General features: G+C 40.0%; 1 protein-coding gene across 9 annotated transcripts; it reads left to right on the top strand.

Moving 5' to 3' along the window:
* Positions 1–17: 17 nt before the first annotated feature.
* Positions 18–16657, top strand: hormad1 (HORMA domain containing 1). Of its 9 annotated transcripts, none has more exons than XM_061982855.2 (16): positions 21–237; positions 640–699; positions 2961–3105; positions 3225–3288; positions 4500–4536; positions 4682–4702; positions 4845–4871; positions 4943–5010; positions 5164–5315; positions 8237–8394; positions 8466–8534; positions 8639–8684; positions 8760–8803; positions 10953–11036; positions 16125–16190; positions 16393–16657. In XM_061982855.2, exons 2-16 carry the CDS (start codon positions 667–669, stop codon positions 16471–16473), a joined length of 1095 nt encoding a protein of 364 aa, XP_061838839.1. In that variant the 5' UTR covers positions 21–237; positions 640–666; the 3' UTR covers positions 16474–16657. The 9 variants fall into 9 exon arrangements, with proteins under 9 accessions (XP_061838837.1, XP_061838834.1, XP_061838839.1 ...); XM_061982860.2 differs by having other exon boundaries at positions 621–699; XM_061982859.2 differs by lacking the exon at positions 21–237 and adding an exon at positions 328–462.
* Positions 16658–17035: the final 378 nt, after the last annotated feature.

Here is a 17035-nt window from a genome sequence, read left to right as displayed (position 1 = left end):
GAAATGACATCACCGCCAGGAGAGCCGCCTACTTGTGTCAGACAACTACAGTAACCAATGGCAGCGTAGCGTTCGTCCGGATTGGGCCAATCAAGTAGCAGTTTACCGTGATTGACAGCATCTTTGTCCAATCAGCAAGTATCTTCGAATCTCCAGGCAATGTATCAACACTGAAACACTTTTTTCGACACAAGACGTAAAAAGATCAACGCGACATACAAAGACTCACTTTGACATGTGAGTTAAACTTATCTACTTTATGACTACATTCAAACAAATACAAGTAAGGGATCTGGGTGTGCTGTATTTTGTAATACCTTAAGATAGCAGCTCCTCCCCGCTGATTGGCTACTTGTTGATTCTACTTCCTGTCACTCAAACACGTTAGCGGCAGCCGTTTTTTTTACGAACAGTTAATCTAACAACATTAACAAATTTCAACTAGACCAACTTTATGTTCTGGTAAAATACACCACCTTCTTGATAAACATGTTTGGGGGGTTTAGGAAGCTGTATACATCACTAGTACAGATTAATGGAACACGATTATGAATAACTTGCAATGATTAGCTAGCTTAGTTTCTGTGCGCTAACGTGCTAATTTGTTTGCCCCGCATTAGAATCCTGCTTTCTTTACAGATTTGAGCGTGTTTTGCCACCCAAGATATGGCATGTGTACAACAAGTGAGAACATCTCAGGTAAATTGATATTGTAATTAAACATATTTGCGCTTTCTTTATAGTAATTTATTTGTAGGTAGTGTGTGTAAAATGTTCAAAATTAATTAATTTCAATGTAACTATTACTATCAGACAGCAATTGTTAAGACGATTTCAGTAATATAAGTCTCATTATTCTGTAATAAATATTAAGAATGTTATGAATGTTTTAACCTGATGAAAATGCACTAATTTATGGTCAACCTCTTCAATAAAACGTCCATTAGGCTCCAGATTTTAGGTATGACTTTTTTTTTTTTTTTTTTTTTTTTTATATCATAACTTTCTTAATATTTATCCCATTTTGAAAAGGTTGGTATCGTTGGAAAGCTTGTCAAAACAAAAATCCGAAAAATAGGTTTCATAGTTAAGGTCTATTTTTATTTGATCCAATTCATGAATTTAGCGTAGGAAGTAGGGTTGTACGGTATACCGGTGCTAAGAAAGTACCGGCGTACTAATGAATTAAAAACGGTACTATGCTGCCTTTTAAAAAATACTGGGACTTTTTTTACGGACATTGATTGATTGATTGAGACTTTTATTAGTAGATTGCACAGTGCAGTACATATTCTGTACAATTGACCACTAAATGGTAACACCCGAATAAGTTTTTCACGTTAATCAATTCATGGTACAAATATATACTATCATCATAATACAGTCATCACACAAGTTAATCAGAGTATATACATTGAATTATTTACATTATTTACAATCCGGGGGGTGGGATGTGAAGGGGGTTGGGGAGGGGGGGTTAGGTTTGGTTGATATCAGCACTTCAGTCATCAACAATTATATCATCTGAGAAATGGACATAGAAACAGTGTAGGTCTAACTTCGTAGGATATGTACAGCGAGCAGTGAACAAGGTTTAGAGGTAAATATATAAGCGAACAACATGTCGTGACATTGCTGGTTTTGCGAGCAGAAGTGCAAGTTCGGCAACACACACGCACAAAGCACTTACAAGCAGAAACTGAGTAGACAGAAAAGGGAGAGTAGACGCATTTTGGCTTACAAACTGACGATAATAGTGAAGCTACAACACTGAAGCGCCGTTCAGCAAGAGGGACTTTAAAAAAAAACGTGGCTAGCTAGTTAGCGGCAATTGCCACCAGGAGTCGGCAGTGTTTTAGCTACTTCTAAATCACAAATCCTCGCCTCTTACAAGTATCATCCCTGCAGGACGAGGAATAGCTAAGCATGCTTCACTACACACACAGAGCTCCTGAATGTAAACAAAAGCCATGGGTGGATCTACACAGCTCATCGAATGTAACAATACAGTAAAAGACCCGTATATAGTCAATACTACAATGATTACATCAATGTTTTTTATTAGCACAAAATCTTTTGTCATTTACCCCTGGATATATAATAACTTTAATTATGACTAATGTATGGCCTTGTAACTACAACCGAAGAATAAGTATTTATTACATTTTAACAGAAGTGTAGATAAAACATGTTAAAACAGAAAGTAAGCAGATATTAACAGTAATTGCACTAGTAGATAAATATTCCATCCATTTTCTACTGCTTGTCCCTCATAATTTTGACAAAATAACACAATATGTTACTGCATACTTTAGTAGCCAAATTTGGAGTCTTTGTATCCTGTTTGCTTACTTACTACTAAAAGACAAGTTGTCTAATATGTTCACTATCTTATTTAATGACAAAATTGTTTCTTGATTGCAATAAGAAATGTATGCTTAATGTATCGTAAGATTTTATGTTAAAATAAAACAAAAAATGAATTTTTTTTTGGTTCCCTTTATTTTGAAAGGTATCGAAATATATTTTGGTACCAGACATGATGTGCCTCCAATCTTTTCTTCTCTAAATCGATGTGAGTGTCAAATGAATTGAGGTTGTAGCGAGCAGTAATGTCTTGGTGATGATGAATGGTTTAAATCTTTCAAAAATATATTTTTTTAAGGTTGTATAAATCAACTCCATATTTTTTTCTTGGTCGCTTATAAATTTACCTCTAAACCTTTCAAAATATGCCCAAATTTGCACCGATGCATGTAAATAAACAGTAGCCCTTAGGGACTGCCTAGACCCAAGAGAGCCTGTAGGTCGCATGATTGCAACCCAGCAATTGCACATTTAAGATGGGTTGAAAGACATACACAAAGGAGCATTATAAGTATAATTCTTTATGTTCAAGACATACGTACATCGTGTTTGTGTTCATTGTTAGCTTGTGATGTGTTTGTGTTGTTCTCCAGGACACTCAGCTGTTGCCCAATCAGGTTGTGTCGGAGCTGCAGTCCATCGCTGTTATCAAGAAACTTCTGGCCATTGCCGTGTCTGGCATCACATACCTAAGAGGACTTTTTCCAGAGAAGGCCTACGGGAACAAATATGTGGAAGGTTAGACGATAAACGTTCTTCTTTCATCGAGCAAAGAAGGAACAACTGGTTTACCCTCCACAATGCAGTGAAATATGAAAATATAGGGTGGGTTTGTATTAAAACGTTTCTTTTTACAGATCAGAAGGTGATGATCCTCAGAGAGGAGCATAGTTGCCCTGGTGCCTGTCAAATTGTTCAGTGGTACACATCTTTTCTTCTTCAAGTGACACTAATCAGCAAGTCTTTAGCAAAAGGTGGACAAAAACCTTATTCGGTCCGTCTAGGAATTTGCGATGTCGCGATCGCCCAAATTCAACGGGTGCACAAATTTTTCACAACTTTGTCAAGTACCCGCTACTTTCTCACACATTTCTCACGTGTCATTTTGGCTAATCGAGTTTGACCTCTGACCAGCGCTCAAACGCACACGTCACCTTTATAATCAAAACTTTACATGTCAATATGTCAACTCTATTGCCCAAACGGCGTCCTCCCCAGTAGCCCAGACCTGGTACACACATGGTACACATTGATAACAAATTCATAAAATCACAAGTTGATTACATTTTATTGGGAAAAAACCTCTCAAAACATCAAAACTTTTTCCGCATATTTTTAACAAAGCTGCCGTGACTTCAGGCATTTTAGGCCACAACACTCGCAAAATAAGCCTGGAAAATCCCGGAGGGACTGATTATTGAAAACAACGCCGTAACAGCACCTCTGCTGGTTGCACCATAGTAGTGCACGCCATTTGGTCTCAATCAACAATCAATTCCACACAATCGTTTAAATCTTGAAGTCAATTTATTACCGTATTTTTCGGAGTATAAGTCGCACTGGAGTATAAGTCGCATTTTTGGGGGAAATGTATTTGATAAAACCCAACACCAAGAATAGACATTTGAAAGGCAATTTAAAATAAATAAAGAATAGGGAACAACAGGCTGAATAAGTGTACGTTATATGAGGCATAAATAACCAACTGAGAACGTGCCTGGTATGTTAACGTAACATATTATGGTAAGAGTCATTCAAATAACTATAACATATAGAACATGCTATACGTTTACCAAACAATCTGTCACTCCTAATCGCTAAATCCCATGAAATCTTATACGTCTAGTCTCTTAAGTGAATGAGCTAAATAATATTATTTGATATTTTACGGTAATGTGTTAATAATTTCACACATAAGTCGCTCCTGAGTATAAGTCGCACCTCCGGCCAAACTATGAAAAAAACTGCGACTTATAGTCCGAAAAATACGGTAATTGATAATAGCGCTGATTCCTACTCACTGGTGTGGTTTCAGGAAAGAGATATCAATGTGTTGATTATTAGGTCATAACCTTGTGCTGAATGTGTTGTTATGATACAAATATAAATTGTTTTCTTTCTTCCTTTTTAAGGATGCAAGGTTGCTTTGATGCCATCCAGATGAAATATGTAAGACAACAATTTTCACCACGTAGAATGATTTACTGGCATTTAGCTTTGAATTACTCGGTTAAACACGCAGTACTCATACTATATTAAATCTAGAATAATGAATATATAAGCTTCATAATAAATTCATTTTTCTTTCCTCCAGCTCCGCACCGTCATTATGTCTGTAAGTATGGCTGCTGTGTTTTTGTGCATTGTGTTTGCTTTGAATGGTAATTCAAGATAGATTGTCAATAAATGATCTATTGTGGAGGTAAATGCAAATATGAATAGTGATGTGCAGTGGGTCATGTGATTATTTTTTACAGGTCTACACAGACGCTGACAACCCACAGGTAACGAGCACGCGCCCTGTACACGTGGACAAGTGCACGACCAGCAATGAACAGAAGTTTCTGTCTTTCAGAAAGTGACAGAGTTTTATCAGTTCAGGATTCATTACAACTCTGACGGGGCCAAGATGGACTTTGAGAGGTGGGATATTATCACTAAAAAGACACAGAAAGAACATAAAACATAAGCAGAATGTTTTTTTGCTAATAAGTAACTATGGGACTGTGGAGTCCTTCTTTGACCTCACCAATGTATGACTTGCTCTTTCCTGACCCCGCCTCCTTGTTTAATCAGCAACCACAACGAAAAGCTGTCGACAATTTCGTGTGGCAGCACCAAGAAGGCCAGCATCCTGTTGGTGAGGAAGCTCTACACTCTCATGCAGAACCTCGGTCCTCTGCCCGAGAGTGTCTACCTCAACATGAAGCTGGCCTACTACGATGATGGTACACTCTCATTTCACACCTAACTACAGTGTACATACAGGTCACTGCTATAAATATATATACATACTGTTAAAGTGTACACATAATAATCATGGATTAGATTATACTGCGCTTTTCTAGACACTCTTGTCATGATTGGCTTAGCCGGAGTAGGACCCCAACGCAGAGCAAAAATAATAAGAATAATAACGAATAGAGCACTCAAAAAGGAGTGAGGAAAAAATAACTCAGGATGCACACAAAAGGTGTAAAAAATCAGAAAATGCACATGTCAGGTTCCAACACTGATGACATCTATTAAAACAGACGAGAAGCAAGGAATCATGCAGACAGAGTTAAATTTTGCTCAATTGAGGAAAGACGTTATTTGGGCTGTACTCTAGTTACATATCCAAACTTCGCTCTAAAGTCTAGCCCATGTGCTTCCTCTATTTATTTGGGAGATCCCTGGTTATTTATTTGGGAGGTCCCTGGTTACATCACTGAAGCTGTCACTGAGGGAAGGGGGTAATCTCGACAATATATGATTATACAAGAAATGCAAATGTGTCGACACTGGTGATATCGCCTTGTCTCTGCTCTGTGTACGTCACGGCGGTGTTCGGCCTTGGCAGTCAGCAGGCCGTTGCTGGACACAGACACTGATACGAGACTGGCTTGCAATCTTTTGGATTGCCAGCTTTGCACGGACAAAGAGAAATACCACTTCAGCACAATTAATAATAACTATAGCAACGGCCCTTAAGCATAAGAGTTGTGTGATAATATATACATAATTATTCTAACAGCACACAAAAAGGTGTGGAGAAGAAATAGTTAACGCTACACGGCAGCGCCACAGGAAAACAAGAAGTGTTAGTGGAGCCAAAGCAGAGGAGATGAACGTGATTGGAAGTGTTAACCATCAGGAATCTACTGGCGCCGAGTGAATGAACTGGAGAGCTTAAGTAGTCAGGAGGAAATGAGTATCAGGTGTGCGCACAGCTGGCTCCGCACCGTGACCCAGAAATCAGGCAGACAGGTTGCAGCAGAGCTGGCAGATAATGACACACTCAAAGCGCTTTACAGTTAGAACTGACAACCCATCATCCGTTCACTCCACATTCACACATGATGGTGGTAAGCTACATAGAACACACTTAGCAACCTGACAAACTAGTCAACATTTTGCACTTCATATGTTCCTCTTAAGAATTCAAGTTTCACCCAAAGGTCACATCACTGCTATAATGTAAATGCATACTCTTACAGTGTACACAGTACTGCTTCAGTGTACAAGTTACTGCTACAGTACAATATACATTACTGCTAAAACAAAAAAGTCCATGTCGACCCTAATATAGGAAATACCTTTTGCACTTTTAGCCGTTAATTTTTATTCCGATGTTCACTTGCGTGTGAATGCCTCATTATCACCCCTCATGGGCTAAAGTAGTACGACACAAGCAGCCAACATGGTGCAACAAATGCTACAGGCTCGGGCAACTTTTTGGAGGTTTTGTAAAGCTGTTCATGATTCTGCAATTCTAACAAATTGAATGTAAGAAATAATTCAAGAGTAAAATGTCTGCAGTTCAGCAATTAAGGTTGTAATGATAAACCACGGTAAAACTTCCTAGACGGTTAGTATTACCAATTTAAATGAAAATTATTCTAAAATTACCGGTGACACTGTTCAATTACTGGAAGTGCTGACATGAATACAAGAGACATTAACATATTTCCCCGTTAAGAAACAACATACCCCAAGCTCAACTTGTATGAACACAATACTGTCTGAGCAACTAAGATATTCAATTGTGCAAGGATGTCCGATAATATCGTACTACCGATATTATTGGCCGATAAATGCGTTAAAATGTAATATCGGAAATTATCGGTATCGGTTTCAAAATTATCGGTATCGGTTTCACAAAGTAAAATTTATGATTTTTTAAAACGCCGCTGTGTACACGGACGTAGGAAGAAGTACAGAGCGCCAATAAACCTTGAAGGCACTGCCTTTGCGTGCCGGCCCAGTCACATAATATTTACGGCTTGTGACACACTCACAAGTGAATGCAATGCATACTTGATCAACAGCCATACAGGTCACACTGAGGGTGGCCGTATAAACAACTTTAACACTGTTACAAATATGCGCCACACTGTGAACCCACACCAAACATGAAAGACAAACACATTTCGGGAGAACATCTGCACCGTAACACAATATAAACACAACAGAACAAATACCCAGAACCCCTTGCAGCACTAACTCTTCCGGGACGCTACAATACATGTGTGTCTTAAGTAACCAGAACAATATTATTATGTAACACATTTTTTCTTCTGCCAAGAATTTATATTGTGTGGCCATTTATTTATTGTATTTATTGTTTTAATTAAAACATTGTTATAATTGGAGGTGTGAATCTTTTGGGCATGTAACGATTCCTGGGGTGACAACACGATTTTCAATTCAAACCAATTCTCACAGTATTTTATTTAGTACATTAATTATAATGAAACTTTTTCAAAACAGGTTACAGGTTAGAAAAGTTCCTTCTGATTGCCTGTAGATGGTCTAAAAACGTATTTAAAAAAATCAATTCTTCCATCCACCCATTTTTTACGTGTCCCTCTTAGGGTCTTAAAAAATACATAGTTATTTTTGGAAAAATAAAGTTTGTATTGTGAATCAATTTATAATCAGGATAAATAAAAATTGACTTTTTTGTGCACCCCTCGATATAAGTACAGTATGTATGAGTACTTTTTGAGCACATTCAACAATACCGTGATAATAATGATAACCGTGATCTTTATGGTGACAATAACCGTGATATGAAATGTTCATATCGTTACATCATACTCTATCAGCAATATAAGATTAACTTTGTTTCTCTGTATGAATGTTTCGTGCGTGCTTCTGACCTCAGTGACGCCTCAGGACTATCAGCCACCAGGCTTCAAGGAGGCTGACGGAAACACGCTGGTGTTTGGGAAGGAGCCGGTCAGGCTGACAATGGGCGAGGTGGTCACGCCTTTCCACACCATCCAGCTGGACATGGCCACCGAGAGACAAAGGCTAGAACCGGTGAGCACACGTCACGTGACCTCCGCGCACGGTTTTGATTGGCAGTTTAAGGAGGCGCTTCTTGTCCACAGGTGGAGGAGACTGTAGGTGGCAAGGACAAGTGGATTCTAAGGATACATGACGAGGGTGTGGTGTCTCAGGTCAGCACACACACCAAGTCGTACATCTTCCTTCAAAACCAATCAATTTTTAAATTTTCTAAGTGGCCAATCAGTGAGCACCCTCCGTGTCTCTTCACCTGTAGAGTCACGTGGTCGAAGATGTGGACGCGCCTGACAACAACAGCAACGGTAAAGTCTTGAAAGACAAATAGCAGGACAGAAGGAGCAGTTGTGATCATCATCATTGTGATATTTTATCCAAAGGGATCGAGCTGATGTGCCACGAAAATACCTACGAGGTTACCGAGGTCAGTGTGACATCATCACATCATGATTATTTCTTAACTTTTGGTGAAGAAGACAGCAGGACAGACAACTGACAAGACATAGTTATTTAGTTTCTCCAAGAGGTTATGTTGTAACCTCAAACTTAGCAATATTCTCCAACACTTTGAACATGATCAAACATTGTTAAAAGCTGGCGGGGAAAAAGCATCATTAACTCAGAAAAACAGCAGATGTAGGATATCATCCGTATATATAGTCAAACTTGTCAATAGCGAGCACTCAAAGGAAACAACAGAAGTGGCCACTATACACAGGTGGTTACTACGGTATATGCAGGTTGCCATGACGAACTCACACGTTGAACATAGACAGAAGAAAGCACAACACAATTTATATATATATCGTCACAGGTTTGTCCTAAAAAGAGTCAACAATTAAATCAAAAATCAAATCAACAATTGAACCCTAAATTCCACAGAGTATTATTTGTGTCGCTGCTGAGGGGCCGATATAAAAAACTTATATTTTTACGGGATGCTGCAGCAAAGCTGGGTGATAGTCGTACAGGAAATATGATACATTAACAATATACATTTGTTTGACTTTACGAATAAAACACTGAAGGCCTTTTTCCATCAAAAGTTCAGAATCTTTAGTTCCAGGAACGTAAAGTTCTTTTAGAAATGTGTGGTTGGTTTTTCCACCACATTTTACAGTTGATGGTAGTTTATACAAATCATGCTGATGACGTGTGCTGAGTGGTGCAGTATATTTCCACTCTGATACCATGTAAATAAACAGACACTATTAGATCATATTTATTTCTCTAAAGTGTAATTAATTATGCAATAATATACAGAACAATATGATTTAAAAACATAAAGTGTACTACATTTTACATATAAATTCAGACTTGTCCTCAGTGTCCAACAGTCAGTAAATCAGGGGTGCCCACACTTTTTTCAGCAGGCGAGCTACTTTTCAAACGACCAAGTCGAGGTGATCTACCTTATCTTCTAATATATATGTACATACAGTATATATATATATATATATATATATATATATATATATATATATATATATATATATATGTAAATATATATATATATATAAATATGTGTGTATATGTATTTTTATATGTATACATATATATACACACTGTATGTATATATATATATGTATCATTTATGAAACAGTCCCACTTCGCTGGCAGGGACTAAATCTACATGAGTAGTTTTTTGTGGCAACGCAGGGGGAATTTCATTTGCAGTGTAAAAGTTCCTGCAGAGGAAAAAGGCCTTGTGTTAAAAGCACAAAAATCTGGAGAACAAAAGCAAATCCAAACAAGTCCAACCCTCCTCTTCTTTCTTTCCTAGTTGTATCTTTTTTGTCTTGTTTGTTGTTGGATTTATCCCACATACCAATTTGCTCATGCAAAGTGCGGCATTTCACCGCGAGATCCTCGGTGTCGTCACTGCCGCTGTCTGGCGGAGAGGAGCTGTGCATGCAGCCGGTGTATGTTGGCGGACCACGGAGCATGCAGCAAACTTGTGGCCGCAATGCAAATACGCTCTGTGGAATTTAGGGATAAAACTCAATCCATGAACATCATGCATCGTTGCAGCACATTCTGATATTAGTGGCTGCCATACAAAGTGAAGTGAAGTGAAGTGAATTATATTTATATAGCGCTTTTCTCTAGTGACTCAAAGGGCTTTACATAGTGAAACCCAATATCTAAGTTACATTTAAACCAGTGTGGGTGGCACTGGGAGCAGGTGGGTAAAGTGTCTTGCCCAAGGACACAACGGCAGTGACTAGGATGGCGGAAGCGGGGATTGAACCTGCAACCCTCAAGTTGCTGGCACGGCCACTCTACCAACAGAGCTATACCGCCCCAAAGTAAAAAAAAAAAAATCTCAAGATGCAAAATAAGTGACCGCTTGCCGCATTAAACAGGTGGATGCCACAAACACAAAGTTTATAATGCTACTTTTCTCTGCAGGAGATATTTTTGTGATCGTTAACACAGGTTTGAATGTACTGCATTTGCATTTGCCAGCAGGTTCTCGATTGGTGATTCAGTTTGCTAATACAGTAGGGACAGGACTAATGATTTGAAGGATTTAGTCTGTGAAAGTGTGCTAATATTACCTGTCTTTTTAGATGAAAACTGTGTCAAAGAAGACCTCTGACATGGAGACAACCACAATGACCACCAGAAGCGGACGCATTTTAAAGTCAACCACGGTCAGTTTGACTCCTCCCTTTCTCTTCACCCTATTGTGGTTCGATAGCGCACCAATATTCCACCTAGAATAACTTCCTGTTCAAGGAAAACTACACTTTAAAAACAATTGCCCACTATTCACAAACCCTATGTGAGACAAGAACGCATGCCCTTTTCTATTCTGTGTGTTCTAAATAGTGTAAAACTAATAGCATGAGGCAGTTATCAATGAAAAAGCACTCTAAAAAAAATCTTAAAACCACCCACACAATTTACATGCCATGACCTGAATTTTAACCAAAGTATAGCAACATTGTTATTGTAGAGATAACACAGAGGAACTAATTTTCTAGTTTAGTGACAGCTCCTTGCTCACACTGCCCCTCTGGCCTCTAACGAGCGGTAACGCTAGCTCCTTGAGCTTCTTCTGCTGCTGCTCTATGCATGTGAAGTTAATGCTAGGTTATAAATCATGCATCTCACCTTTATAGTTAAATGGTTGTGGCAGCAAGCTGAGAAGTTGGTCAACTTTAAAATTTCATAGGCTACGCTCAAAATCTGGACCGACTAAAGAAGTGAATATTATGGCTCTCAACTTGCTCTCAGCAAATAGAACGCAACATAAGACAAGATTAGGGATGTCCGATAATGGCTTTTTTGCCGATATCCGATATTCCGATATTGTCCAACTCTTAATTACCGATACCGATATCAACCGATACCGATATATACAGTCGTGGAATTAACACATTATTATGCCTAATTTGGACAACCAGGTATGGTGAAGATATGGTCCTTTTTAAAAAAAATTATAAAATAAAATAAGATAAATAAATTAAAAACATTTTCTTGAATAAAAAAGAAAGTAAAACAAAATAAAAACAGTTACATAGAAACTAGTTATTAATGAAAATGAGTAAAATTAACTGTTAAAGGTTAGTACTATTAGTGGACCAGCAGCACGCACAATCATGTGTGCTTACGGACTGTATGTATCCCTTGCAGACTGTATTGATATATATTGATATATAATGTAGGAACCAGAATATTAATAACAGAAAGAAACAACCCTTTTGTGTGGAGGGAGGTTTTTTGGGTTGGTGCACTAATTGTAAGTGTATCTGGTGGTTTTTATGTTGATTTAAAAAAAAAAAATAAATACAAAAAAAACAAAAAACGATACCGATAATAAAAAAACGATACCGATAATTTCCGATATTATATTTTAAAGCATTTATCTGCATCTAGACAAGATGCTCATTTTCTCCCAGTATTTTTTCATCTGAGAAGTGAGGATTATGCGGAATTAACCAGCTAAACCGGTCTCGTGCTGAAAGATACAACTATCCCATCAGTTGGCATCCTAGTGAGAGCGGACATTGTAAGTGACTGTTTTTATTTATAAACCTTTTGCACTATGATAACGCTCAAATACTGTCATTAAGTTTTGCCATGATTAATGGTAGTGCTCCCTACTGTATGTTGTTGTTGACTTAAGTTGTGGCAGTTGTTCTGCAATCTGTGAATGCGCCCAGGAAATAAATTACAGTCATTCTGAAAATGACCAAAATACTGTGAATAATACATGTTATCTTGAATGGTCCTGTTACTATATTACATGTAGAAGTGGGCAAAACGATTGCTTCGTAGATGCATCACGATTGGGACATGGACATTTCTAAATTCTATGGAGAAACGTCCAAATATTCATTGTTTTAGTCTGTTGAATAAATCTAATCTAGTTTGAATGTAATGTAGTGATACAACAAAATAATAAATGCTTTACACACTTCAACAGAAGTCTAACAAAAGGAAATTAGCAAGTAGATTATTAAGGCCAGAGAGAGAATACTATCTACACAGTGCGACAACACTGTAATGAGAGAGCCATAGATATACAGTAAATGAGTGGATACAACACCTCTTTGACTGTGTGCTACAGCGACCAACGTCAGCGAGGGGCAACGTGTTTAAGCATTTTTGGCTTTGGAGGCTCAAAAACTAAAACAATGATACCTGCTCGCCATGTAGTCATATCTGTTAGCAGTCTTCTACAGTGGGTCTGGATTAGTTTTTGCTTCATCCCTCATTTAAAGTGTGACTAAAGAATGTTTGGAGAATGGCGTTTCCTCGATGTAAAAGACCTGATAAGTCCGAAAGAGAAAGATGATACAGTATTATCTGCTCACAGGTGCCACATGGTGGTTGTTTGAGCACACTGCAGCTAGTCCTGGAGAGTCCCACTCCTTTTATTATGTTTGTTATCACTCATGAAGTCTGCCATGATTAGTTGTGTTGTTGTTGTTGAAGGGAGAAGCAAACATGAGTGATACGTCTATGAAATTAATACGCCTAAAATGAGCAAAATATGTAAATACGACATGTTTTTATGAATGAGCCTGTTACTGCATTACATATATACTTACAGCATGTAGTTCGTGAGTTCAAACCCCGGCCGAGTCATACCAAAGACTATGAAAATGGGACCCATTACCTCCATGCTTGGCACTCAGCATCAAGGGTTGGAATTGGGGGTTAAACCACCAAAAATGATTCCCGGGCACGGCCACTGCTCCCTTCACCTCCAAGGGGGTGATCAAGGGTGATGGGTCAAATGCAGATAATAATTTCGCCACACCTAGTGTGTGTGTGACAATCATTGGTACTTTAACTTTAACTTTATATAAATCCTTGATGCAGGGTTTTAGTATATTTTTAGAGTGTCTTATAGGCAAAATAGGTGAATCGCCATAACTTGCATTGTTGCTTCATGCTTGCAGTTTTTTACAAATGCACAGAAAAGAGCACACTTTTTAGAGCGCTTTATAGTGGGAATAGAACAAATTTCATTATCACCACTGTTACCTGACTTTTGCTAAAAAAATCTATGTGCTTGCCTTACATAAGGATTTTGAATGATAGACAAAATTCCCCCCCCAAAAAGTGCAGTTCCCCTTTAAATAATGTTGCCTTAAATAGATTTCTTCAGTCTTGTTGCTTTGTTAGCGAACACTTTAGAAAGAACACCAATAATAGTGAAGGAGTTGAGGAACTTTATTGTCATTATGAGACACATGAGCTGGCACAAAATGTAGTACCAAAGGTCCCAGACAAGGAGTACCACAAGAACAAGGGAATGTACATAATTTAAATAAAATTGAATGTATATAGCAATATAATATTTTTTCCATAGTTTATTTATCCATCCATCCATCCATCCATCTTCTTTCGCTTATCCGAGGTCGGGTCGCGGGGGCAGCAGCCTAAGCAGGGAAGCCCAGACTTCCCTCTCCCCAGCCACCTCGTCCAGCTCCTCCCGGGGGATCCCGAGGCGCTCCCAGGCCAGCCGGGAGACATAGTCTTCCCAATGTGTCCTGGGTCTTCCCCGTGGCCTCCTACCGGTCGGACGTGCCCGAAACACCTCCCGAGGGAGGCGTTTGGGTGGCATCCTGACCAGATGCCCGAACCACCTCATCTGGCTCCTCTCGATGTGGAGGAGCAGCGGTTTTACTTTGAGCTCCCCCCGGATGACAGAGCTTCTCACCCTATCTCTAAGGGAGAGCCCTGCCACCCGGCGGCGGAAACTCATTTCGGCCGCTTGTACCCGTGATCTTGTCCTTTCGGTCATGACCCAAAGCTCATGACCATAGGTGAGGATGGGAACGTAGATCGACCGATAAATCGAGAGCTTTGCCTTCCGGCTCAGCTCCTTCTTCACCACAGCGGATCGATACAGCGTCCGCATTACTGAAGACGCCGCACCGATCCGCCTGTCGATCTCACGATCCACTCTTCCCTCACTCGTGAACAAGACTCCGAGGTACTTGAACTCCTCCACTTGGGGCAAGATCTCCCCCCCAACCCGGAGATGGCACTCCACCCTTTTCCGGGCGAGAACCATGGACTCGGACTTGGAGGTGCTGATTCCCATCCCAGTCGCTTCACACTCGGCTGCGAACCGATCCAGTGAGAGCTGAAGATCTTGGCCAGATGAAGCCATCAGGACCACATCATCTGCAAAAAGCAGAGACCTAATCCTGCAGCCACCAAACCAGATACCCTCAACGCCCTGACTGCGCCTAGAAATTCTGTCCATAAAGGTTATGAACAGAATCGGTGACAAAGGGCAGCCCTGGCAGAGTCCAACCCTCACTGGAAACGGGTCCGACTTACTGCCGGCAATGCAGACCAAGCTCTGACACTGATTATACAGGGAGCGAACCGCCACAATAAGACAGTCCGTTACCCCATACTCTCTGAGCACTCCCCACAGGACTTCCCGGGGTACACGGTCGAATGCCTTCTCAAAGTCCACAAAGCACATGTAGACTGGTTGGGCAAACTCCCATGCACCCTCAAGGACCCTGCCGAGAGTATAGAGCTGGTCCACAGTTCCACGACCAGGACGAAAACCACACTGTTCCTCCTGAATCCGAGGTTCGACTATCCGGCGTAGCCTCCTCTCCAGTACACCTGAATAGACCTTACCGGGAAGGCTGAGGAGTGTGATCCCACGATAGTTGGAACACACCCTCCGGTTCCCCTTCTTAAAGAGAGGAACCACCACCCCGGTCTGCCAATCCAGAGGTACCGCCCCCGATGTCCACGCGATGTTGCAGAGTCTTGTCAACCAAGACAGCCCCACAACATCCAGAGCCTTAAGGAACTCCGGGCGGATCTCATCCACCCCCGGGGCCTTGCCACCGAGGAGCTTTTTAACTACCTCGGCAACCTCAGCCCCAGAAATAGGAGAGCCCACCACAGATTCCCCAGGCCCTGCTTCCTCATAGGAAGACGTGCTGGTAGGATTGAGGAGGTCTTCGAAGTATTCCCTCCACCGATCCACAACATCCGCAGTCGAGGTCAGCAGAACACCATCCTTACCATACACGGTGTTGACATTGCACTGCTTCCCCTTCCTGAGGCGGCGGATAGTTTATTTAAAGATATAATAATATTTTACATGCTAGTTGGGGAGGATACTGCAGGTAGGATCCTATTTCAAGAAATGTTGTTTGAATAAGAAGCGTACTGATTTTGAAGGATCCTGACACAATATGCAAACAACAACTGGGGTCAAGGGTCACAATGGTGTATGTTTCTGTCAGCAGTGTGCGCTGCAGACAAACGGGATGTTGAAAAACAGGAAGGAAGCCGCAATGAAGGACAAACTGGTGAGAATAAACACATGAATGTATTCATTGTTGCACATAAACACAACAGAGCCTTGACAGCACAATCACGACTACACTGCAGTAGATGTCTGCGAGGGCGTGCGTGGCGTCCACGTAGCAACTTTGATGAGTCAGCACTCATCACTTCTTCCAGAGTGGGATGACAACATACATTTTCAACTATTTTTTTTTCTCCCATTAGGTTTCTAAATACGACATTCCAAACAGCCAGGAAACTCCACGGAAGAAGCGCAAGTTCAGCGAGCCCAAAGAACACCTCTGACCTCGCACGCCCCGCCAAACAGGCACATCTTTTCCTTTCATTGTCAGTTTTTTTATGTTTATTGGTAAGAGTTAGGTTGAAATGTCCATGCATGTTTTTGTGAACAAACCTTTGTTTACGTGATGTTTACGAGTCTTCACTTGTGCAGAGCAGTGCCGTCAGCTTCAATAAAAGTCACAATGTTGCTGAGTGCTTTCACTGAAGCTGCTGTTAGAATGGAAGCTACTACTAGTATAGAAGATACATTCCATCCAATCAGTGCCATTTGTGTCCCTCGGAAACAAAATCTACAAATGCAGGATCAAATTAAACGTAGAATATATCTTTATCAAAGTGTCATGCACATTGATCTGATTGGATATTTAATAAATACAATTACAAAATTGCATATTTGATAAATACAATGAAAGAGATTAATTTAAATTACCTTAAACACTGGAAAATGTACATTTGTTGCCTGTCAATGCTTCCTAAAATGATACTGTACCCTGAAGTTTGATCATTTAAATCCTTCAGAAATGTTATTCAAACTATACGTAGGATCCAGAAATGTGTAAATAAG

Source organism: Nerophis lumbriciformis, linkage group LG21, assembly GCF_033978685.3.
Source record: "Nerophis lumbriciformis linkage group LG21, RoL_Nlum_v2.1, whole genome shotgun sequence".
In the NCBI taxonomy this organism is placed as follows: domain Eukaryota; kingdom Metazoa; phylum Chordata; class Actinopteri; order Syngnathiformes; family Syngnathidae; genus Nerophis; species Nerophis lumbriciformis.
Note: the sequence above shows the minus strand (reverse complement) of the source record. Positions and strands in the feature narration are given on the sequence as shown.

Bases quoted from the DNA above. Each gene is read 5' to 3' on its own strand.
- hormad1 (XM_061982853.2), top strand. From the start codon at position 672: ATGTGTACAACAAGTGAGAACATCTCAG. The intron at 700-2,960 runs GTAAATTGATAT...GTTGTTCTCCAG, and splicing joins AACAAGTGAGAACATCTCAG to GACACTCAGCTGTTGCCCAA. The intron at 11,037-16,124 runs GTCAGTTTGACT...TGTTTCTGTCAG, and splicing joins GCATTTTAAAGTCAACCACG to CAGTGTGCGCTGCAGACAAA.